The sequence below is a fragment of the Rhea pennata genome, chromosome 3, assembly GCF_028389875.1.
Source record: "Rhea pennata isolate bPtePen1 chromosome 3, bPtePen1.pri, whole genome shotgun sequence".
Classification (NCBI taxonomy): domain Eukaryota; kingdom Metazoa; phylum Chordata; class Aves; order Rheiformes; family Rheidae; genus Rhea; species Rhea pennata.
In genome coordinates, this window is record NC_084665.1 from 83,462,086 (window position 1) to 83,482,605 (window position 20,520).

At 34.2% G+C, this 20,520-nt stretch overlaps 1 protein-coding gene across 1 annotated transcript in view; it reads left to right on the forward strand.

The window, feature by feature from the left end:
* Positions 1–20,520, forward strand: part of ASCC3 (activating signal cointegrator 1 complex subunit 3) — a 273,420-nt gene that overhangs the window by 162,347 nt on the left and 90,553 nt on the right. Inside the window, exons 15-17 of the mRNA XM_062572708.1 lie at positions 5,938–6,129; positions 6,459–6,683; positions 19,561–19,680. Coding sequence (XP_062428692.1) covers positions 5,938–6,129; positions 6,459–6,683; positions 19,561–19,680 — 537 coding nt within the window. The remainder of the gene's footprint in view (positions 1–5,937; positions 6,130–6,458; positions 6,684–19,560; positions 19,681–20,520) is intronic.

The following is a 20,520-nucleotide window of genomic DNA, read 5'->3' on the forward strand; positions in this document are numbered from 1 at the left end:
AATAGTACAATAAAAGCTGTCTTAACAGTGCTAAAAAAATGAAAACAGATTTTATATTGAATATGTTAGTTTATTTTAAGATTGGCTGTGTTCTGGCTTCATTAATACAGGCATCTGTATTTAAATCTTTGAAATCTGTAAACTCTGTCCTCTTAAATAGCTTTCCTTCTAGCAGTAGCCTTGGTAAGAGTTGGGGACCTAATAACAAGTAGGACATGTAAGTGTTTCAGTAAGCAAGCTCTCAGAAAGAGAACTCTATCTAGTAAATTGTCCTTTGGTTTTGGATAGATTTTTTTTTCAGGAAGATTTTTGTGTTGGTTTGTTTTTTTCTTAACATTAGTTTACAGGAGTTTCTGTCCTGAAATATAGCCTTACTTGAAAAAGGATTCTATAGTACAAGTATTCTTATGTGTTTACTAAATACAAAAAAATTTCCTTTTCTGTTGCTTTTCCATGCTGTTTCTCACTGAGTGTACAAGTTAAGGAACAATTGTTTATTATATATTCATCACAGAAATATAGTGCAAATTTTAAATCCTTCAGGGAAAAAAATCTTTCAGAAGTTCATTCTTTACTTTTGTAATAATTTAATTTAATCTTTCTCCAACCACCAGTAGCATGCCACTTCATCCTGGTCCTAGAAACAACAGCTATTAACTGAGTTATTATGCAGAAAGTACAAACATGGTAGTACAAATAAAAGTCCTATTTCATAAACGGAGTGTCCTAAGGTGAAATCACTGTAGCTCAAGTGCATTCCCTTTTTCTCCCTATAAACTTCATTCTATTTTTCTTCCTGTTCATTTTCTTGCATAAACTGTTAGATAGTATATCATGATGATTTAGTATTTTTTTTTCTAGATTTCATGCATTTGCTGTATCTGTGCACATTTTTCCTGTAACAAGAAATTACTGTATTTTGACTTTATACTTAAGCAAGCCCTTTTATGATTTTATTGTCACTGTCTAAGTTTTGTTCACCCCCTTTGAAACAAGTTATGAATAAGAGAGTAGTTCATTTTTGAAGATTTATGTTTTATAGATTAATCAATATATTTCTCCTATCTTCTCCTATTTTGAAGAATGAGAATATTGAATGAATTCAAACCTCAAGTCATTTCTTTACATTTCTTTGGATTCCTATGCTTACTGATTCTGTTGGGTATTTTTGTCTTTAAAGAGCAGGAGTAAGCCTGCTGGGTGTTCAACTTCCTTTTTATTGTTTTATTTTTCTCAGCTTCTCTTTACTTTCTGAATAACTACTTTTCTATGGGTTTCTTCCATTTACATTAATTTCATAAATTTTGAAGGACAAAGAGTGTTCTTTAAGTGATCCAGACAGAGCAGGTTCAACAGTGAGTAATATGAATGAGGGGAGAGCTTTTGCCTTGTTTGAACTTAAAACAATTTAAAAGATGAACTGAAGAATTACACTTTTGGATTCCTTTAGAAAAGTTACAAAACAATTATTTTGGAAATAACTGAGTTCATCACGTAGTACTAGTAATAATTGAAGCTGTCCTTCATTAGAGACTGCAAAAGAAGATACCTTTTTTGTTTACTTTATCTGAGATATCTCTGCTGTCTGAGTGCTGACACTAATCAAGATGAAGATAATTAGGCCTCAAAATTAAGAGATGATACTTTTCAAGGTGTCAGGACAGGAAAAAAAATGAAGACTGGGAATAAATGCACAGAACTGCTCAAAGCAGTGAACAAATACGATGGTGTATTCTGAACAAGCTGCAAGTGCTGCCCTATTGTGAACTCTTATAGAAAGGAAATTACAATGATCGAGTCTGATGGTCATAAGGATGAAGTTGTGGTATAGTGAGGTGACCATGAGAAAAACATTAGAAAAGCCTATGCCATTGCTGTTGCTGGAAGAAAATGCATGCTCATCAAAAGCTATATTAGGAATGGGAAAAAATGCCAGACTTCAAAGTTGTACCTTCAAACTGAGGAAGCTGAAAGGAGAAATATGTAATCTGAAGAAAGAAAAAAAGAAATTTAATCTTGCCAAGTAGTGATGATCTAGTTAGTCTATCCTAGATGAAGAACAATTGGACCTTGAAGAACACATCGTAATTGATGTTTTACTTATTAAGAAGTTAAATATTGGCAGTTCCTTTTTTCATTCAAGCTTTAGTACTTTTTTTAACCTCAGCTTTTAGATAAAATAAGACAAATTAAGTTATAACCTATTAAAAGTTTCCTTCTTTTCTTTTTGCTTCATGTAGTGTTGGTAGTTCAGACAAAAAACATATGGTTGATGTTCTTTATGAATGATGGTACTTTTGCAATACCAGATATAATGATAAGGTAGGGAAGGGCATTATGTTTTTTAAGTCTTTCGTTGAATTACCCTAAAGCTTAATTAAAACTTGGTTTCCGTTTTGTATGTCTCACTTCTCCTTAAAATTAAATAGCACATATTTCTGTGTCTAACTGATGATTTTTATGTGTCTTAATCAGGAACTGCCTGAAATTCAGGACATCTTCAGAAGAAATATAGGTGCCAGCAAGCTAAGCTAAGAATTTATTTAGTACATACTTTTTTAGATGCACACACACATGTAAGCAAAGGTCATAAATTTACAGCCCTCTTGAGCAACAGAGGAGAGGAAAGAAAATCAATTCTAATCGGGAGACTAGTGCCAGACCTCATAACAACAACTTCTCTGTACACCTGAGGCACTTAGTAACATTTCCTATAAATTTTAGGCAAAACCTGTAATAGCAAAAGATAGATATAGTATAACTTTTTATAGTTTCACTTCTCTTATATAGTAATTGTTGGCTTTGTTGTCTCAGGAGCCATTTTAATCCAGATTGAATAGAACAACCATGCAAGTAATTGAGCCAAAAGCTCAAGAGAGTTTTCTGCAAATATTCTGCCTTTAAAGGGTGTGCACTATCCGACTGCTATCACTGAGTTATATGTTTATAAGGATATCTATAGAATTTGGTTACTCAGCTGTTCTTGACAACTCACATGGTATCCGTGTAATTTAAAATAGACACAAATTTTTGGCAAAAAATATGAAATTATTTTTTATACAGTTTATGGAATTTCCAGTATTTTTAATATTGTTGGTAATTTGATATAGTCATCATTTACTATGTCAAAAATCAGCTGTGAGTTCTTAATTTGTTTTTATTTATGTTTGAAAATTTGTATTTAATGCATTTCTGAACACTCTGCTATCTGAAAGCATCATAAATTCAATAAATGATCAGACAAAACCTGTGAATATTTAATAATTTCAAAGATGTTGTTTAAAACTTTTGGTATATTTTAGGAGCATGTGAATACTTTCTGTAAACACAGAACTGTGCATATTTTTATGGGGAATTACATATTTTTAAATAATTGATTAATCTTGAGTTTACAAGTACTTAAATTATAGTCAGACTGGCATTGCCATATCTTAATGTGTTTCTGTTACAAAATGTTCTCTTTCCTCCTCTTTTTTTTCCTGTGTTCACGAGTGGTTTTTTCTCTGAACTACTGAAATCTATAAACAAAAAGTAATGTCATTCCTTATATTGTAAAAGATTTTATTCTTCTTGGTTTCCCATTAATAAATTAGTCTCTCTTGCAATCAGATTGGACAACATAAGCAATTGAGTCGCAAACATAAGCATTTAGTTTTAAAATTGTGGAGTTCTGAGATGAAGAGTTGGCTTCTGCAGTTACAGATAGTATATTTCTAAAGGGTAATTTTTAATATTGAATAACTGTTTCGTTGTGAAAAATAATTATTTTACTATAGTACTTTATTGTGAATTTATGTGCATGTTTCATATTTTATGTGACAACTGACTTTGACAACAAGTACCAGAACAGATTAATAACTGTAAAAGAGACATACGAGTCCAATACAACAAGCTGTAACAAAAGAATGAAATTTTGGGCTGTTGTTCTACCATGTGCAAAGATTTGCTTTATTTCTGACACAAGTTGATTACCTTGTTAAATGCTTGCACTAAGTTCTGAAAAGGATTAATCAAGATCAAATCCAAATTTCTATGTTGCTAGTATTCTCAGATTTGCAGTTGAAGTGAATTTTCCCCATGATTTTTTTCTGCGAGATTAGTAGCTGGTATATTAGAGGTGAATTTTTTTTGTTTATGAAGGATTTGTTCCTCTTTTAATAACTCCTAAAGAATATCTTTCATGAACTGCACTATTACTTTCTCAATTTCTTATTTATTTATTTTTGAGCACTGTAGCATTTACTTAAATACCATCATGTGATTTTTTTCTGCTGATTTGGCAAAAATTCATGTGAATACATCACTAGTTAAAAGCAGAGTTTGATTTCCTTTAAACGATAGCAAATAATTACTGCTAAAGCAGAAAAGTTAAATAATTGTGAGGCTAAGAAATTTATTTTTTCCTACAATATTTTTCTTCTCGTATCCTCCTTTATAATTTCATTCCCAACTTCCTATTTATTTCTGTGTTTGCAGAGATTTATTGTTCATGTTTAGCAATATACCACGAGTGTGAACCAAATTTTGTTTTGCTTCACCTGCTCTGTATCCCTTAAGTCAGCTTTCAGTGGCTGTGTGTCAGAGATTAGTAAAGTAAGAAAAAAAAAAGAAAACATTCCTCATAATTTGATCTAGAATTGATTGATTACAATATACCTATCTGAAAATATAAAATATAATCACATAAAATACTTGACTCATGTAATCTATGGATCAGTAGAGATTCTCCACTGGTAACGATAATGAAGAAATTTATTTTATGGAAAGGACAGATTCATTATTACCACAAGCTGCCTCATGTCATATTCAGGGATGACTGATTTTGAGGGGCAGCAAGCGCAGCAGTTAGGAATGTAGAAGAGATGGGAGGAAAATAAGAGGTGTTTGGCTAGTCAGGTAAATTGAAACATGAAGATCTGAAGAAGCAGTAACCACCGGCTAGAGTAAAAAGAGATTGTACGTGGCAAGCTCAGTAGGCTTGTTCAAAAACCCTTTATTCCAGTTTACACCAGGGCTACCCTGTCTTTCCTGCTATCATCTTAGTTGCAGCAAAAGAGCTGTACTACTTATGATTCTTCGGCTTTACCCAAAGCCATGTTTGTGAACAGAAAGAGAATTGTTCCTCTTGGGCTAACATAGCTCTGGTGGCTCAGGTTTTCTGTTTATATGGTTGGGTTTCTTTTTTTTTTCCCTTCCCTGTTGCTTCTGGAATATGCAATCCAAAGCAAGTGAATTTCAATGTTTAATACTTGGAAGGAAAAATACTAGTTTTTCTCAACTGTGAGTCAGTATTCAGCGTAGGTGAAGTATGATAACGCTAGCATGCAGAAATAGGGAGGCAGCATTTTGGATTTCTTCTGCAGTGGGAGGCTGGAGGACCTGAGGTTTTTGTAGACTGAGATTCCAGTCTCCTAGGCATGGGAAAGGTAAAAATGATGGTAGATGAAGAGAGTTTGGTTATGTAGCATGACCTTCTTAATCCATTCTGTGCCTAGGTGATAAGATGGTTGTTGGTAGGAAAGGGTATCTTCTCCCTAAAGTTTAAGCCTGCTGTTTAAATCTGTCCTAGCTGCCTGCATAGTTTGAAAGAGCAGCTTTTAAGAGGAAGAGGTATGCAAAGTCTCAATTTCAATATTCATGCTGGAGAGCAGTACGTTTGGGTTTCTATTTAAGTGAAGCTATTTTTCATCATAGTATTCTTTTAAACAATTAAATACCTTCTTTGGAAAGTAAGAATAGAAACCAATTTGATTTATATATAGCAAATTATGGGGTATTGGTGCTGGCATAGATTTCCACATTAATACAAAGGGTTCCTTTCATATGACTCATAATAATAGTAATACCGAACAGTTTTTTTCTTTTTTTTTTTTTTAATATAGTGCTTCTTGTACTGTAATTATACCCGAATTTCATTTTTATCCTTGTTCATTCTAGGTACAAAGGTCCAGAAATAAGCAGTTGCGTGAATTGTTTCCAGATGGGTTTAGTATTCATCATGCAGGAATGCTGCGGCAAGACAGAAATTTGGTTGAGAACTTGTTTTCTAATGGACATATCAAAGTCCTAGTTTGCACAGCTACGCTCGCCTGGGGTGTCAATCTTCCAGCCCATGCTGTTGTTATTAAGGTAGGAGCTTATCTTACTCTGCACATGAGTATCTGTCTTAAAACAAGCCTGTAAGGAAGCATAGATAGCAAGATCTTTGTTGTCGGGCATTGGGTCTGGAGGGGAAACGTCTGATTGATTTGAAATATTATTTATATCTCATTAAACTGATTCTCTCTAGTGGGAGTCTAGTTTGTATAGTAAAGATTTAAATATATCAAAGATTATGGAAGGATTAGTTAAAGTACACTTCTGAAATCATGCTATATTTGCCTAATTTCAGTATTCAGCTCATCAGGATTATATTAATGTGTATTTATGTTAATTTTTATTAACTTTTCCTCAAACAGGGAACACAAATATATGCTGCAAAAAGAGGCTCCTTTGTTGACCTTGGAATTTTAGATGTCATGCAGATATTTGGTCGAGCTGGACGGCCTCAGTTTGACAAATTCGGAGAAGGCATCATTATTACAACTCATGACAAACTCAGCCATTACCTGACTCTGCTTACTCAGCAGAATCCAATTGAAAGCCAGTTTCTTGAAAGCCTTGCAGACAACTTGAATGCAGAGGTAACCTTTAACTCTTTTAGAGAAACTAGGAAGCCTAAAATGATTAGTATTATCTGAAACAAAAATGCAATATTCTCACACTATAAAACGGAAATTTTTTTTATTACTGGGAATCTGTAGGTGTACATTTTTAAGAGTGAACAGATGTGAAAATGTAAATGTTACCTTATGCAAAAGAAGGTAGTAGATGGTAGTAATACTCTGGAGGGTCAAAATATCAGTACACTAGAACTATAGAAAAACTTAACATTTACTTTTTAATCAGAAGTGTTAGCATTTGCACAGTATGACTAGTTTGTTGTGTTCTCTCTCTTACAATAATCAGTTAAAAATATGCACACACACATGCGCACACACTTTTTATAAGGACTCTTCTGAAAGGTAAACATATTTCAATGAGGAAGGGAATACTGTTTTGCAGAAGCACATCCTGGACATATTTCAATGAAAATAAAGCTAAATTCAGCTAAACAGAAGTGTCCTGTGACATCTTAGAATTGATTATGCTTTTGAAAGATGTAATAGTTTATTTGATACATCAGAGATGGTCTTAGTTTATTAAGAAGCTTGTTACATTTTATCTGTAAATTTCTTACTTTTGCATTATCTTAGTCTTTGTGTTATTCAATCATAAATAATAATCTAAAAGAGAATTCTGGAATGACAGTGGGGCCAAAAATGGATGCACTAATCTTTTAAAATGCAACAAATCATTCCTTGATTTTTCTTTACAAAAGTCCAAGCCTGATAACTCACTATTTTTTTTTTTAATCTTTTAAAGGGTCTTATAAGTTAGTCCCTCAATTCTGTTAATAGGAAAAATCTCAGCCTATGTCCAGTGACACGTCAGAACCAGAGTTGCACACACAAAATGGAAGAATGAAAATATGAATATTTGTCTGCACTCACAGCTGCTCCTTCTGTTTACCTCAAGGCTCTGGAGTGGTCTGTGTACTTCCACGATCCTGTGCAGCGTGCTGTAGGTGACCATGTTAGAGCAGGGGTTGGACTAGATGATCTCCAGAGGCCCTTTTCAACCTCAACCACCTGTGATTCTATGAAGGAGGGGGAGAAAAGTTAAATGCCCCCAGAACATGAGACAATGTTCCTTCATCCCTTTTTCCATTACAAAGAAAAGAGGAAATATATAGAGGAAGCATGCTTGCAGTGGATAGATGAAAAACTCTCAACCATTTCCCTTTGACAGCACACTCACATTCCTGCAGATAGATACCTGTGAATGGTCTCTTCTCTAAGGAGAACTAGAAGATTAAGGAGAGCTGTAAGAATTAGATAGTAGGAAATTACATATAAGCAGCAATAATTCAAAGTTGATTGTGAAAGCCAGGATTATTTCCACTTAATTTAGGTCCCTAAAAGTTAGGAGGGACAGATCTGGTCCTAAGTCATTAGACACCTCCAAATCTAGGCTGCCTGTATAGTGAGTGGGAAGTAAGAGCCACCCCTAGAGGGCATTTCTTTTTCTTCTTCTTTTATTTCTTTCTACTCTCTCTAAGTACCTAACTGGAATGAGACTTCTTCTGTTAGGGAGTTTGCAGTTAGGTAAAATGAGTGAGGTTTGTACCTCGGGAAATTGAGAATTAGAAAAATAAAATGATATCTAATCTATTACCTATGATGAACTATAAATTAATCTGTATGTTGTTTAGAATACTTTTTTCTTGAACTCTATCTTAAAGAGTTATTCAAAACTTGAAAAAAATTATATGTTTGATTAACTTCTGCTGCAGTTGTGTCTGTTGTGCAATATTCACCGTTCAAAATTCAAAAGTAATTGTACCTATGGATAACACAATTGAAGCAAACATGATCATTTTGATAAGCCCGTTTTTCCTGGAAATGATCTCAGAACTGCAAAATAGATGATAAAAGATATTTGTTTATATAGATCATTGTTCTGTTTGTGTCTGAATCACGTCTTGTATGTACATCTGAAGGTATTCACAGTGAAACAGAGTTCTAAAGATAATACAAAAATATAGAGTAAAGAGTAAATGTGCTGTCTTAACCAAGGTTCCTTGGGCAGTTTCCATGTTTGGATATAATATCTAGTATACCAAAATAATATTTAGTATTTTGCAAATATACCTTTTGTGAAGTTTTTTAAACAGTTCTTTGGTTGTGTGTACACACATGATAAATTATTTTGAATAGATGAAAGCTACAGGGATTATCCTTTAAAATAACAAGTCCATTAGAATATTGTAACATTAGAATAATTAAATCAATTGTGCTTGAGGTGTATGAAATGAAATTATCAAGTTAGTTAAGTAGAGGAAAAGTTGCAAGGAGGTACTGTGAATTAACCAAGTGATTGAATATAATCAGCGCTTTTTTTTCGGATATATACTTTTTTCAGAGGTAGACTGTGGAGTTTAAGGTTATTGGATGCAACTGAGATCAAAAATTGAAGAAGATTCATAGTAAGGTTTGACATGTATGTCAAATATCAAGAGATTCACAATTGCTGTTAACTAGAAAATGGAAATCCTTCACAAGGAGGAAGTATTGCAAAATTAAATAGAATCAAATAGAAGAATTTAGTCAGCCAAAATGCTCAGATGTGTCTCTATTAATTTTATTACTTTTATGGGAAGAAAAGCAGATGGTCATACCTTCTCATGGTGGTGGAAATCCTGTTAGGCAGCTGGGTTTTCTTTATGAGCCTTACATCCATATATTTTTTAATATTAGATTAATTAGTATATAGTGTATATCGTACTTGCATACTATATAGAATTATTGTGGGATGATGCATTGAAAATATATCAGTAATTACCATCAATTATTTTGAGAAATATTTAATATATTCTTATTGTTGCTATCCATTTGTTTAAATTAAAAAGATGGGAATATTGAACATAACAACAACCCATCTGGACAAAAGGAAAGTAAAATGAAAGGAGCAAAGCATACATAATTTTTTGATTGAGAGATGTAATGGCTTTTGGCAAAAGGCCTCCTACTCGTCTTAGAAATGTGTCACACCTGCTGCCAATCTTTGTGCTAAAATATTTGTTGCATAATAATAATAAAATCATAGAATCACAGAATCAGTAAGGTTGGAAGGGACCTCTGGAGATCATCTAGTCCAGCCTCCCTGCTCAAGCAGGGTCACCTAGAGCATGTTAGACAGGGTTGCATCCAGGCGGGCCTTGAAGACCTCCAGAGAAGGAGACTCCACAACCTCTCTGGGCAACCTGTTCCAGTGCTCCGTCACTCTCACAGGGAAGAAATTCCCCCTCACGCTCAGGCAGAACTTCCTGTGCTTCAATTTCTGCCCATTGCCTCTTGTCCTGTCACACGGGACAACTGAAAAGAGTTTGTCCCCGTCCCCTTGACACCCTCCCTTCAGGTACTTGTACACATTGATCAGATCCCCCCTCAGTCTTCTCTTCCCCAGGCTGAAGAGGCCCAGCTCTCGCAGCCGTTCCTCATCGGGCAGGTGCTCCAGCTCAGAGGATCATCTTCGTAGCCCTACGCTGGACTCTCTCCAGTAGCTCCATGTCTCTCTTATGTAGGTGTATATTAAAAATGTAAAATGTAGGTTTATATTAAAGGCCAATACAGTTTTAATGTAGTTTTTCTTTAAAGACCTTTTCATAATACAAATAATAGTAGAGGCTGCAAAATATTATGTTATAGATGCTAAATATTTTTTAACATCTCTAATATACCAAAAAGTTATGGTACAAACCTCAGTAGATAGAGGTAGGAAGATTGTTTTGACATGTTTTATCCAATAACTTTATCCTAGTATTACTTGTAGAATTGATATTTTTTCATCTGACTCAAATGCACTAGTATTGCAGAGTCCTAAACAGAATCTGTGGGACAGTGTTATCAAGTTCTTAAATAGTGATTTAAGGTGGTTGTTTTTTTTTTTTTTTTTTTTTTTTTTTCTCTCTCCAAGAGAAAGTGGAAGAGGCCATTCCAACTGACCTTCAGAAATCTTAATTATGTGTTCCTGTTTAAATTCCACATGCATACACTGTGTATTTTTACATAAAAACAATCAGATTGAACTTACAGGAATTAAAAAAATCAAAGAGAGTTTGTATGTAGCTATTTTAAGTGTAGAATGAAAGATATAGATATGAAAGAAATGACTAAAATAATGCTTAAGCTACTTCAGATCTGATCCAAATATTTAATAAGGGCTCAACATGTGATGAAGATGATTACCTACAAAATTGTATAAGATCAAGCTAAAGTCTTAATTGAGAGACAGTTCAGTTAATGAATCAAAAGAATAGGAAAGCACTGCCTGGAGGTGCTTGTAAAAGTTGCAAAAATGATCTCCATGATAAAGGTGCCTGATTAAAAAATAGCTTTATAAAATTTTTACTATTACAAAAAATAAGTATGTCATTTTTTTGCTGCAACTGTTAGTATGCTTTCTTTTAATTCAGTCATAAGGAAATGAAAAAAGTTAAATTGAAACAGCAGAATTTTGACAATTTTAAGTGGAGCTTTGAATTATGATGGTTTATATCAACTCTGAAACATTGTTTAGATCACATGGGCAGTAGGACCTAAGCTGCGAGTTTTGCATAACTTAAAACTGAGTATGAAGGGGAGGGAGAACACAGTAACAGTTGTTCATGACTGCTAAGACTTTCAGTGGACTTCAAGCACTTTCTGATAGGGTTATTCCAAATGGCAGCATTACTGCTCAGATGTCCAGTAGCATGCTAGTATACTAGTGTTATAGGGATATTATTTACCTTTTCACTAGAAAAGAATTTTAATAGAAAAAGCTTTTGTTCTGATGATATATGAATTAGACCTGAAAGAATGTTTGTGCTGTTTTCCATCCCAGCAAAGGATTTATTTTTTTCTTCTAATATTAGAAATTTAGATCCTCCATTTCCTAGATGACCTTCCGGTCAGTGAAAAATTACAAAGAGAAAGGAATAATAAGCACCTGTAGTGAAATGGGTCAGAGAAGAGCTGTAGGACTGACTTGCAATGAAGAATAAATGGCAGAGCTGCATGCTACTGTTTTTTTCAGACAGATGCGAGCTTGGTCTGTATGGCTGCAGGTTGGCTAGGAGCTGTGTCGCTGTGCTAGTGTGGCTACAGCCCAGCTGAATTATAGCAGGCATCTCAAGTATCCCTGCCACAGGGCTCCAGTGGGCAAGCCAGCTTTTGTGGGGAAAATGCTCTTCTGACATACCCTAAAAAAAGCTGTATTGTTTAGTTAGGGAACCAGAAGTGAATGCAAGAAAGAAAAAAGATAGTTTGGGCTAATATTGGTGTAAGAACAAATAATGTGAGATGGTCATAAATAAACTAAGCTGAAATTTAAGATCTGAGAAAGCCTTCCAATTGAGAGTAGTGGATATAAAGAAGGCTAATTTCTTCTGAGATGAAGATTGTATAATGCTGGTGTTTGTATGATGCGATTGCATAATTGAGAACACTTAATTAAAACAGTATGAGATATAAACTATTAATTTTCAATGTCTCTCTTCAGAGAGACAGAGTTGCTTAAGGGCAGTGCATTATTCGTCCAAGTTGAGCTGTACTTCCAAAATGCAGAAGCCTTTCCAGTAAGGCTAGAAGATACAGGTGACTGTTATATCATGTTTAGAGAAAGTAATTTATTTTTTTGAGGGGACAAGTGAATTTACATTTATTGATTTTTTTATGCAGAGCAAAAATTAAAAATAAATCATAGTCATATTTTCCTTATCAAAGAAAAGACCTTTTTAGGGGTCTCACTCTTTCGCTGCACTGACTGCAAATTCTTATTCCTATATATTTATTTCGTAGCAACTGTTGATAATGACTTAACAAAATATTTATAGTACAGCATGTATGTGCTTGTACATTTCTGCATCTTTCTGTGCTGTATAGTAAACTAAGGTACCAAACTGCTGCTAGCATGGACTTGTTGCATTTAGCACCAGAAAATGAAATGAACATGGAACTGAGCTGGTTAAATGCTAGAAATGCAGAACTATCTTAATTTGTCACAGATTGTGATTTTAACAAGAGTGCTTAAAGGTAGCAGTGTCTTTTCTTTTTTTTCCCCTGCATTAAATAATAAATTAATCAACACTATATTAGCTTCAAAACTATTAAGCAAAATAATTACAGAAGCCTTTGAAAGGTAAATACCATTCTGCAGCACAAGCTGAGCAGATGTTTTCCAAAAGGATGCTTAATCCTCATGTTGAAGAACCACAGGGGAAAAAAAGTGTCAAAAGTAAGACAGATGAGGACAAAAGGCTCTGTGATGTTAGAGTAAGTATTGCCTACAGTAATTGTTAAATGCTAAAATGTCTGAAAGAAAAAGTAGCAAGTTGCAGCAATTTCAGATAAGACTGACAACAACAAAAGCAATCCTATTCATTAAGGTTTATAAAAATCTACAATATTGTGGATACAGATTTAAATTAGAGAAGGAGTTGTTTGCCCACATAAGTATATATTTCCTCTGTTTCTTTTCAAATGTATAAACATGACTAAAATTCTTTTCAGAACTGGAGGAAAACTCAATAGAAATTGAAAGACTCTTAACAACAATTGAGTATCCAAGTAGAACTATGAAAAAAAATTGCTAACAGACACTGCAAAACCAATGTGGTTACACTTAGGGCATAGAACTAAGAATTTAATCCTCCTCCTTGAGATGTTAAAATAGTAGAATTTAAGAAGAATAGAAGCAATGGAATAGAAGACTAATTCAGTTTCACTGTAGGTAGTCGTCTAAATTTATTCAATCAATGATCTATGGAAAATATACGATATACAATACCATAAAACTACTTAAAACAGCCGCAGTTGTACCACAGGCTTGGAGGCTTGGAGAAAAATACAGAAAACTGACAAACTAGTATAGAAAGAAAATTAAATTTTGAATGTCCAAAGTCGCAAACTGTATTAAACCAAAACAAAACGTCCCCCAAAATTAAAAACAATCTGTTATAGTTAGATGCCAGAATAAAACAGTGTGGGTAATCATTCTGTTATTGGCTTAGCTATGGCAGTAAAGGAGAAAAATTATATTCTGTATTTCTTTAAAAAACAACTATTTCTTTTCAGACTGTCCAGTGTTGTGAAATGGCAATGCTGTCTGGGAAGAACCATGCACTCACTGCTTTAAATTAGTGTCAGTGCTGTGACTGCAGTACGGTTACAGCAGTGGAAGATGCAGTCAGAATTTTGTTAATGACTCTGGTGAATTGCTGTTAGTAGAAATAGCACTGTTATACGTTAAACAGAAAAAGCTGAAAAGCACAAGAGGAAGAGGGCCAGGAAAGCACTGTTGTTTTGTCCTTTGATACATCTGATGTTACTTATCCTCTGTCATGACAGGCAGGAAAAATCAGTGCCTGCCTGATTATAGGAAATCAATACTAAGAGCAATTACAAGGAAATATTGTATTAGGGTTTGTTTAGAAAGTAACTTTGTCATTTCTTTATATACACTAGTAATCTCAGCTTCTGTATATGCTCATTTGATCTATTCCAGTGGAATCCTCTGAAAATAATCAGTGTTTTAGCAATTGCTATGGTTAGCTGGAGATGACTAGTCCATTGGCTGGAGGAAACTGAAAAAATATAGATACATTTTAAAATATGTGCCGTCATACTGATCAGTAGATTGTTTTAAGAAGCACTTTCAATTTTGTTCAGCTGTCATAGACACTTTCTCTTTGGCAGTAACCATAGCACTGTATGGAGCCTAATCATTAAGTTGTTAACTGCTTTGCTACATAAAATTACAGAGTAAGCTGATAACCATGGCACATTTCCCATAACGAAGTCTTCTGCTCTTACCAGGAAATCTGCACTGATATATACTAAAATGACGTTTTAAGGACAAAACCTACTGTTTCTGCAAGCCATTCAGGAAATCAAATGTTCATGATGCAGTGATAAAGAGCAACCGATTAGGCCAGAAGGACTGCTACATTCTTTAAATTCTTAATTTACTATAGATGGATCAATAGCTGGGAGAATAACAAGTAAAATGAAGGTAGTAGTTGGTGGTTTGGGAAGACTCAGTGTCTCTGCAAGAATACAAGATGCTTTTATTTAGCAGGTCTCTTGGCAGAAATGGATAGTGGTTAAGAAGGAGGCAATGAAAGATTCAGATATTTTAGGTAATACAACGTATAATCCTAGCTACTTAAATCACTAAGTGGAATCCAGAGCGTTGAAGTTTGTACCTAAGCTTATGTGGTGCAGGAGAGGAAACCTGGGGAATGATTGAAAAATAGTGTTGTTTTTTTAAATTTCCGTTTCAAAGTGAAATTTCCAGAAGTAGAAAATACTCAGAGAGAGGTGGTCAAAAGAATAGGGCATCTTTTGTGTGAAGAACACCCAAATACGCTTGATCATTTCAACCTGGAACAAAGACAAATGAGACATTGTATGACAGATTTATATAAAAATAATAAATGGCATGGCAAAAGATTTTACTTTTTCTGGGACAAGAACTGGGAGATAATTGGTAGAGAGGAGTCCGTGACTAGTTCAGAAAAAGCAAAAGGATGCCTACTGGGTAGTTAGACCATTGAACTCCTTGCTGCAGGAAGTTATATCTAAAAGTTAGCGTGGTTCAAAAAGCAACTACACAGAGATGGAACAAAAATCCATTGAAAGTTATCAAATGCAAAGGGAATACCTTTAACTCAGGAAGACCTTGAGCTGCTCATAGTTTAAGAACTTGAGAGAGTTTTACGTGGTGCTTTCTTCTCATTGCACCTTCAGCCCCTCAGCATTTGCTGGTAGCTAATGTCAGAGACATTGTGCTGCCTGTGGTGTGGATGGCCCTGTACAATTGTTCAGGGAAAAGACAGGAAGTGGGAAAAGCTGAAATTCACCCTACTTCATTGATTCAACACCAAAATTAAGACTTCAAACAAGTATTTTGGCACTTCCATCCACTGTGAATCATCTCCTGAGAATTTTGTTTGCCATTTTGGTTTGACTTTTTTTTCACTTCTTTTTCTTCTAAAAATGACCAGAAAAAGATTATGCTCACACCAGATATTCACCATAGGCATGGAGATACCCTTCCTTTTTTGCTGAAGTTATGCCAGTGAGCATAACAGTATGCAAAAGAAAAAAAATAATAAAATAAAAAAGGATACCTGGTTAGGGTGCTTAGTCGAGAAGAGGGAGTCCAAGGTCAGTCAAACAGCTGGCAAACAGAAAATATCTACAGCTGTTTTTTCTGGAAATAGAGCAAGAAAGATAAGATACAGGCGATGTGGTTTAATTAGACCATAAACTTCAACTTCTCTGGGAACTATCATCAATAGCTCATACAAGACAGGTCACCATTCCTCCCCTAATTGCTTCCACCTGCTGGAGCCCTCCCTGATGTCTACAGCTGGGACCCCAGCTTGTTGTTGGGACTCCTCGAGCTGGGAACTGAGGAGAGAATGTGTAGTACTAGACAATAGTGCACCTTCCCCAGGGGGATGCCTTTCCTTGTATTTCCTTATAGTTTTGTTATGAAGCCAGGAAGATGAGATGGTGACGTGTTTAGCTTGGACCAAACCTCCTAGTCTAATTTTTTTTGCCTTCCTTCAGTAAAGCCCACCTGTCTTGGTGAAATCTGGTGGCAATGGTTATGATTCTCAAAACAGATACAGAATTCCTTCCAAGCCTTTCTGAAAAAATCGCTCAAGACTCAGATAATTAGAGTGGCTGATCTGGGCATAAGGCAAAGCGCAGGCTGCGGGGAATTGATGCATCATCCCCCATGAGCACAACACCTTCAGGGCTGACCTGACCTGTAGGAGACCAGCTGCTACATCAGGTCTCCCCTCACCTTCAAATTGTGTATTCAAATGATAGAAAAGTTATTTGGACATAATCTAATATGAAAAATGGATCATAATTTAAATTCTGACAACTCCAATATAATTCAGTGTTGTGCATGTAAGTAGATAGCCCTTTGGAGTGGGATTGGAGGTGATCTCATTCCACTTAGGAAAGTTCTAATAGCATTAAGAAATTATTTCAAAGGTTTTTGAAAAATCGTTTTTGAAAAGATTATTTCATAATCATTTCAGACATTGAAATGATAATTCAAAATGCCCTTGTTAGTTCTAAGGCAAAAAGAAAGTTACAGAGTAAGTTCTTAGAAGATTCCCTGCTCTGCTGTCTTAACAGAAAATATTTGATTCATACACAGAAATTTTTGCTCAAGAATACAGTTAATAGTATTTTGACCCTTTTTCTGATCTGTCTGGAGAAACTGTAGAGCAAAACTTCATTTTCTAAAAACTGCAACCATGTCTAACATGCTCTAGGTGACCCTGCTGAACGGGGAGGTTGGACTAGATGGTCTCCAGAGGTCCCTTCCAACCTTATGATTCTGTGATTCTATGAAAAAAAACTTGCTGCTTGTATCTGTTTAGATTTGTTTAAAAGTCAAAGTGCTTCCTCTGAAATGCTGTTCAACTCCATCAAGTCTATGACATAGCATCAAACCTGAAGCTGATGATACTTTTCATTTAAAAATTAAGATTGGATTAATATAGTACTCAAGTCTTTTTGTTGATGCAACAGAATTATTTGTATAAAGGTTTAAGGAAAATGTTCTGACAACTGGTGCAATCAAACAACTCAATTTTAACATCAAATAATAATATTTCTACTCATTGAATATTTAAAACTAAACACCTAATATATGGTTGGTTTAGGAAAAGCTGAAACATTTAGGACATTTTTTTTCTGTGTGTGTGTGTGTTGGGTTGGGGTTTTTTTATTTTTTTTTTTAATAAAGAGCTACCTTGCCTGTTTACTGAATTTATGAATCCTGAATATCGTGGAAGTTCTCTCCTAATTTTGTGTATGATTTATTCATTATATGAATATCACAATTAATCTTAGGCATTTGCATTAGAAAAATAACTTTCTAGCCATTCAAATTGCTTTCAGTAAAGGATACATTTTCAGATAAGCCATAAGAGCTTTACATGGACACTAGATGGCAGCAAATATTCAGAAGTAGGGGAGGGTTCTGTTTGGTTTTTGTCTCTGCATAGTATCACTGAATGTTCATTAAGGTTGGGGGAGATAGGAAAGAGCAATAATAGTTTTCAGGGGCATAGCTGAAACCCAACTGTGTTTCATAGTCACATACTTTCTTCTCAGTTTTACTTTTAACTGTGAAAACATTTAATTTGTAAGTATTAAAATCAGGAATTTGAACAAATGAGGCAATGTTTTCTTCTTTTTAAGTTGTCAGACTTCACTATCTTCTGTAATGAGAATTTTATGTCATGATTTTAAAACTGGTTGTTTTCAGGAAGGTGTTTCTACTGTTGGACAGTGTTACACTATTTCAGGTTGTGTGTGGAAAGATGTTTGAATCAGGGAAAGAAATCAAATGCTGCAATTAACCTGTGTGGCAAACTAAGTAGTAACCTGGGGACTAGTTTAGATGTCTTCCCTTTCACAGTTTATGTAATGGGATTTTTTTATTTTATTTTTTTTAGCTGCTTCAGAACATTATGTAGCTCGACTTTTGGTAAAACAACACTTTGGGGCTTTCTCCCAACCTCGTTATGCTGATCAAGAGCAAAACTTCACTTTGGAAATGTGTGGCACCAGGCCTGGGGTAGTCAGTGACATTAGGAAGAGGAAGAGGGGGAAAAAAACAGCAAAATTTTTCCAGTTTTACGTTGTTTTAGCTCAGGGCAGATTTGTCTTGCATTATTATTTTTGAGTAGCTATGTAATTTCATAGGGAATATATATATATATATATATATATATATATATATATATATACATAACTAACGTCTGGATTCATAGATCTGAGCTTGCATATGAAATCATTTATCGTTGTATAGATTTTTATTTTTTAATCTTTACAAGCCATGTGGGGGCTTATATGAAATGCAAGTGCCAATGAAACAAAAGTGTCTTTTAAAATGTAATAAAGGATTACCAATTTTCAGTAAGAAGGGATTTGTTTTAATTTTTGTTTTTAATTTTTTAAGAAGGGGGTTGTTTTAATCAGCAATAGTCAACAAAAAATTGTTCATGCAGCATACAGGAAATCTTAAATTCTCTTTGTAAAAATCAGATTAATAACTGGAAAAGCACTAAATTACTCCTCATGAACATAACTAACAGCATATAGGTTTAAAGCTGTGTGGTGGTAATTAATCAGGTAACAAAGTAGATGTTGAATAATCAAAAAAGTCACTAACTAAAACAATTGTTCTGGCATACCTGATAGATAGCCTTGAGAAATATATTAAACATATTTATGTATATATTGCATGTTTAACTTTGTTATGTTTCGTTGTAACAAGAATATAAAAGGTACCTGTATATTTGGCTTGCCAGATATAAGATAAGAAAACTATTTGTAAAAACTCTGTATAAACAGTTGGCTAAGTACGGAGGCATGCTAAAGAGAAACCTGAGGACCGTCAGTATCTGTTGGGTTAGAACTCAAGCTAAGAAGTGCACTTACATTGCCATAAAAATTAATCTTTTAAAGGTGGATGTGCTCTTTTTGTTAATCTTCCAGTACCATATTCTCTGAAGAATTTTGTGGGGATTTTTTTAAGTCAGATCAGTATTATCTTTTACTTGTAAACATCCTAAACAGGAGGAAAGATCGTGGGGGTGACCTTGTATCTGTAACCTAATGTCTCTTAACTTACCCTGGTGCTAAATGTTCATAAGATGTAGCTGTATAAACGATTAAAGGGATTGTCCTAAAATTATGTTAGTATTGCTTAAGTTGGAAAACTACTAACGCTTTCTTTAATCTAGTGCTAATGCTGTGAATTCAGTATGTCATCAACTTAATACTTATGTTCAGCTGTAATATACATGTTTAATTTTGTCTCTTTTCCTATTTCCAGATTGCTCTTGGAACAGTAACTAATGTGGAAGAAGCAGTAAAGTGGATAAGTTACACTTATCTTTATGTACGGATGAGAGCAAATCCATTAGTATATGGCATCAGTCACAAAGCTTATCAGGTAGAAAATGCATTTAAAAAAAGTCTCTAACCTGCTCTCTGGGTCTGTAATCCTTCCCTGATGTGAGGATAAATATTTGATATTTCTACTTACCTGGCATCAGCAATTCTTTTAAAGTGTTTAAAAGAAAAATATTTTATGTAGCAGAATATCTATTTTTAACACTAAATTAAGAAGTCCCTTCTGTTCATACAAAATTATATTTTGACTGCCCAGGCTGTCAGTTTTCTGTTGGCCAGTTACTGTAGCTTAGTTATTCTCAGTATTTCAGTACTATAGGCCAGATATAAGTGATAAAATCAAGTGGAACTATTTCTTTCTTCTTGTTTTCCTCTCTCAGTATTTTAGAATATTTCATCCTATCACATCTTATAAATTATAAAGTGATGTTTTTATGTTTTTTTATTCTTGGGATTTAGTAATTATGAGAGATTTTATGCATTTATTTAGAATTTTTTATTTCTTTATTTGCAAATGTTCTATGCATTAAAATAAATAACAGTACAGTTGCCCATAAGCTTTTTCAAAATTAATTCGTTCGCTAATTTTTAGGAAGTTGCGTAGTTTACAGATTTTCTCAATAGTTGCTTCTTTCTGTATAGCTTTTCAAAAGCTTTTACTATTAACACGGTTTGGATACAGAAAACTGAGTGTAGTGCAGGTGAAAGTGTCAGAAGCGCACAGCAAATGCTGTTTATTTTACATGTCCTAATTCTGATTTGTGGCTTCATAATTTGTCCTGATCTTATGAACACTAGTAATTTCAGTCTTTCTACTTTCTGTTGTTAAATGTAATGGGATATTTTTCAGATAGCTTTTGTGGCTGATAGTGCAAGTTGT